The 5,576-nt window shown below is 42.4% G+C and overlaps 1 protein-coding gene across 6 annotated transcripts in view; it reads left to right on the top strand.

Annotated features, from left to right (window-relative positions):
• The first annotated feature begins 6 nt into the window (after positions 1-6).
• The window catches only part of samd4a (sterile alpha motif domain containing 4A), a 52,679-nt gene continuing 47,109 nt past the window's right edge, over positions 7-5,576 (top strand). For all 6 annotated transcript variants that reach the window (XM_034860718.1, XM_034860634.1, XM_034860558.1 and 3 more), the window contains exon 1: positions 7-372. In XM_034860718.1, the coding sequence (XP_034716609.1) occupies positions 177-372 (196 nt within the window). In that variant the 5' untranslated portion in view covers positions 7-176. The remainder of the gene's footprint in view (positions 373-5,576) is intronic.

Genomic DNA, 5,576 nt, shown 5'->3' with positions numbered 1-5,576 from the left:
CCCCCCCAACTGACTGGCCCCTCTCTGTGTATAGAACCATCAACAATCAGCTGATAAGACCACCGTCATCCTCCATCAGTTTTTACCCCAAACCATCAGTCTAAAGTCTGAGGGAGGTTGCTCCGCCCAGCCCGGCACCGCCACAGTCAGCCCGCCATCCCCTCGCCTCGCAGACCATGATGTTTCGTGATCAGGTGGGCGTGCTTGCCAGCTGGTTCAAGGGGTGGAATGAGTGCGAGCAGACGGTGGCTCTGCTGTCCCTGCTGAAAAGGGTGAGCCGGACCCAGGCCCGCTTCCTGCAGCTCTGTCTGGAGCACTCACTTGCCGAGTGCACCGAACTGCAGGTCCTGGAAGGAGAGGCCAACAACCCAGGTAGGACAGCCAGCAGCTCAGACACTTTGAACAGCTACATCATCCACTAAGGCGTAATGAAGATGCATTTAGAGGCATTGACAGACCAGAGTCATTCATTTTCTTTCTCAGACTGCATTTTTCTCCTCATCTTGGTCTTACTGTGAGGTTGGGGAACTACAATATTTACTTGAATTTTGGCAAACAAACATTTTAATTTGTATCTCTAAGATTCATTTAAAGAAAAACATGATAATAGATCTTCTACAGTTTAGTAGTGCTATGCTATTTATAGTGGATGCCGTTAAGTTTCACAGTACTTGTGCTTCAGGCTGCATGCTCATTAGTTTTCTGATGAGAAAGAGAGAGAGATATATAGGCTCCACGCAAACATTAGAAGACATTTCCAGTCCAAAACATTCCTGCAGATCCATCAAGAGTAGTTATTTGAATCCTGTGCTGAACCGTAGCCAGTCAATAAATGATTGTGGAAGGAGGTTGGGGTTGTGCGTAATGTTAGCTCAGCTGTATTTCTATCGCTATAGTCAATGTGCCAGCCTATAGCCATAGAAATATAATGGCTGCAGTTTTTATTTCTATGGCTGGAGCTTTCTCTATGGGTTGGTATCACGCAAGGGGTCTTCTGGCTGGGATTTGTTGCATCAGACTGCAGCGTGGCCATGGAAACAAACCCTGGCAACCAACTGGGCTCATGAAAAATAGAAAGAAGTGCTCCGATGGAGGGCAGGCATCTGTGTGTACCTATGGCAACATCTGCATGCGTTAACACATATGCTGGCTTACACTGGGGTGACATAATGGCCGTGCCCTGCAGTGACACTCACACATATTACATCAAGTTTCCATCGGGGTTTACAGTGGTCAGGGGCAGCAGTTAATGCAGCCTGGTCTCTGCTGTTGTTTAACATGAAGCTTACTACTCAAAGCACACTACACTACATGAAGTTTCCTCAGTTGCCCCCTCCCAAAGTCGGGCTGGTTCACACGGTCAGATCAATGAAGATTGACTCTTTTTTGTTGATCTTTTTAGTTTTCAGAATATAGTGCATCATGTGTGAGTCATAGAGACATTGTCCTGGGATCTTTGGGTTGATACTTGAATCCCAGTCGTCCTTCACTCGTGTGTGAATCTTACTTTCCCAGCTAGCCAGACCGATTTATGTTCTAGGTGGAAAACATGAAATACACGTCTGTGGGTGAAAGAGGCTAGTTTTAGTTTTTTGCCACGTGTAATTATTGATTTGCACGATGGACATGTACACCTAACAGGTTGGATGGCTGGACAAGAAGACAGATTTTGTCACATTTGCCTTGATTTATAAATGATTTAGTTGGAATTGACCACAATTTACAAAGACTTCATTTACCACTACATTATGGCTTTCTGGAAATGTATTGTATTGCAGATAGGGCTGGGCAATACATAGATGTTGTATTAATATCGCGATATGAGACTAGATCTTGTCTTAGATTTTGGATATATTGTAATATGGTAAGTGTTGTCTTTACCTGGTTTTACTGGCTGCATTACAGTGAAGTGATGTTGTTTTCTGAACTTACCAGTCTGTTCTAGCTGTTCTATTATTTAACTTTACCCACTGTGTCATCGCATCATTTCCATAGAATATTTATCAAACATCCCTTTATTAAAGCACCAATAGTTAACCGTAAAAATGTTGTCGCAATATTGACATTGAGGTATTTGGTCAACAATATTGTGATATTTGATTTTCTCCATATCGCCCAGTCCTAGTTGCAGTTAGAACAAAGGAAAATGAACGCATAAGCAAAGGCATCACATTTTGTTTTTAGGCCTGGATAATGCTGGGGCTTGTTTCTGTTTACTGCACATTCTGTGAACTAATTTTATTCAATTTTCCTTTCTTAATTGCATGATTTTAACTGTTTATACATAAACTGCTTTACTACAAATCCTGTAAAGCTAGGTTCTTCCCAAACAACTCAAACAGAATAATTTTTCAGCGGATTCAGTGTTTTAAAATAACCCTAACCCAACATAATGAGCTGAGGAGAGCACTGAGAATCTCCCTGTCCAGGCTTTGTACCACTGACCAGCCCGTTGCCTGCACTCCCCATGTCATCAGGTCAGGGGTTTACTAAATGAGATAACCTTGGGGTTGGCAGTCACTTACTCACTCACTCATCTACATGAACAGAATTATTTCAACATCTGATTTAAGAAAAGGTTCTCCAGTCTCATTAATTCAGGTAAGGTCATACATTTTTCCAATTGTTGGAAAACGTTGACTAATTTTCAGGACGCAGAACAAAGCAAACGACACAAAACGGCAAAACTTGTAGCTTGAGTTAAAGTCAATATTTTGTTCTTCCAACAACTTCCCCCTGTGACGTCGTGGGCAGGTCAATTTCAATGTAATTATCAGGGTTGCTATCCTAACAGGGAGGTAAAAATGACGTCACTGGTTGAAAAGGGGGGGGTGCAGTTGTGACGCAGATGTCACAGGTCGGACAAAAAATCATCAACACGTTTTGTCTCCCTGTGCTTTAGATTGCAACTGCTGAAACAATCATAAAACACTTCAATCTGTATTGACTGGCTTGGTTTGAAATGGGGTTTGACCGATATGAATTTATTTAGTGCCGGTACCGATTTTATTTTATATTTTTTCTTCATAAGCCTTAGCCGATGACCAATACTGCCGATTTTCTTTGCCGATTTTTGGAGCCGATACTTTTGCTTTCTCAATTTAAAACATAAAAATGTAAACCCTGCCGCGCTGGATATTGTTTCTGGAATCCGCTCTGCCATTTCTTTCTAAATAATAAACAAAAACACAGATCAGTGTCACTTCTGCAATCATCTTACACACGAACATATCACCCAAATTATGTGTGCATTGTACATCAAATAGATGGGTGCTCTGCATATGGCAAACTGCAAGGGTGAAAGGCTTTCATCAACATCTACAACACAGCCTTGATGATGCATTGCTTACTGACATGTTATAAGACAGATATTATCAGCTCATCAAAAAATGTTCTTTGTCAACACATTTAAATAACTTAAGAAAACATTAAACCTGAAAAGTAGCCATTGACATGAAGTGCATGATTTGTAATTTACTACTGCCGTGGTGCTAGTGTTGGAGGGGCAGGGCCTGGTCTGCACGTGAACTGCAGCGTCTCCACTAACACCGAGCTGAATGTGGATGCCTGTTTGGAAATAATGCTGGAAAAAAAGCAGCGGCAAACGCAGCAGCCGCGTATCGGACGACGTCAATACACATAAAAAAACACAAATATTAGCCGGCTGATAAAATCTGTCTATTACAATTTTGAATTGACAACAAGCTCTGTCCCAATGGAATCATGCTTAAGGAGATTTTAATGGACTTAGACTTTCTGTACTTCCCAAATTCAATTTTGGGCCACACCCTTGACTTTTCTTCCACCTCTGTCAGCTTGTGGTCGCTTCCTGTTTGCTGATTCAGCTAAGTGAGATGGAATCAGCGGGCCTGTTCCAGCGCTGTGGACTCAGCGTCAGGACACATGCTGCTGAAAAGAGGGAGACTGAGAAGGTTGTCTGGTTACGTGATCCCTCTGGTATGTTGTGGTAGCTCGTTTCAGTGCCCATGTGCTACAGTAAGGCAGATACATTGGTCTGCTGTTTTACTAAGCTTACACTGATCTTGTATTGATTATGGCGTGTGTGTGTGTGTGTGGGGCAACGTACTGTAAGTCTAAAAGTTACTATTTAAAAATCCTTTACAGCAAATCTTCATTATCTACTTCAAGTTGTTAATCACCATAAGCAAGACCATAAATCACTGTCAGGTTAAAAGAGCTTTTCTCAGACCCTGAGCCCCTTCTGCACAATTGTTAGTCTACTTACAGCTTAGTAATGAGTGCAGTATGACTTGATGCCGGTGCAGGCTATTAAAGGGTTAACATGCAGCTGTAAGTCTTGGGCTGAGTGGAAAAGCGCAACTATTTGGAAAGCAGTGTACAAATGAATGGAATCCTCAGTGACCTACTTCTCTGAGCGGCTGAGAGGCGGCCTTGTTTTGGGACCCGGCGAGTGATGCGACTTTATTTGCGATGTGAGATGCAATCGTAGTCAATGGGGTCACTATCTCACTGAAAGACAGTTGCATCACACAGGATTTAGTTTGATTGTAGTTTTTGATGTTATTTTTAGATTGTCATGTTTTCCTTCCTCCTCTGAGTAGTTTGGTGTAACTTTTAAGAGTTTGTGCAGTTTCATGCCTCTGCATTTCTTCAGCCCAGTGCCGATATGTATGGTGTTCAGACCTTAACCTAAGTCAAATAGGGAGATGCGATTCACAATCCTGCCGACCAAATCGCCTCACAGATTCAATTGTTTTTTATGGAAAAACCACAGAATGAAAGTTTAAATCCTGGTTGTCTTCTGTGATTTTTGAGGGGGGTAATCTTCAGCCTGCAGCATTTCATTTGTGGTTATTAAGGAATGTAACTTCCTGTTTTTCCTCCCCCTCTTAAGGAGAACAAAACTTCTTTTGAGACAATCCCAAAAGGATCAAGTTGAGAGGACATGAATAGAGAGCGTCTGAAGGACGACGCTCTCTCACACACTCACACACACACAGGGTGTAGGCTCAGTGTAAGGAGTGGGGTTAGGACAGGACAGTAGGCCTGGTGTTCTGAATGACACATTTTATTTCCGTGCGCTGTGGTGTATTGCTGACCTGCATGGCTGTGTGAGCTGGAAGGAGGCAGGCAGCGACTCGATATGCACAAGCAGCTGTGTTGAGGAACTTGAAGGTGACAGAGATAGAGCTCTGTGTTTGGGATGAGTGTCAGCAGTCACTGTGTTCCAATGAGCATGCATCCATTTCAGTTTCGTAGTCCCAAAATTTCTTTTGATTTCGTCTTGAGCAACTCATGTTAGCAGTTGTTGTTTACACACATGATCTAATGTACTGTCAGGATGTACAGCAGAACTTTGTCTATCTTTGGTATCATAAAAGGATTGGCCAAAGAATGTTAATGGAAAAACATCTTTATTTACACCTGGAACCAGTGTTATACAAATGTGGTGGTGGTATTAACCTCAGTGGAGAATTTGAATTGAATCTAGGTCAAAATATGACTTCTAGCCAAAGAATTTGCATTTCATACGAGCTGCCGGCACCTTTACGTCCAATATATGAGAGAGAGAGAGAGAGAGAGAGAGAGAGAGA

Source organism: Etheostoma cragini, chromosome 1 (assembly GCF_013103735.1).
Source record: "Etheostoma cragini isolate CJK2018 chromosome 1, CSU_Ecrag_1.0, whole genome shotgun sequence".
NCBI lineage: Eukaryota > Metazoa > Chordata > Actinopteri > Perciformes > Percidae > Etheostoma > Etheostoma cragini.
Note: the sequence above shows the minus strand (reverse complement) of the source record. Positions and strands in the feature narration are given on the sequence as shown.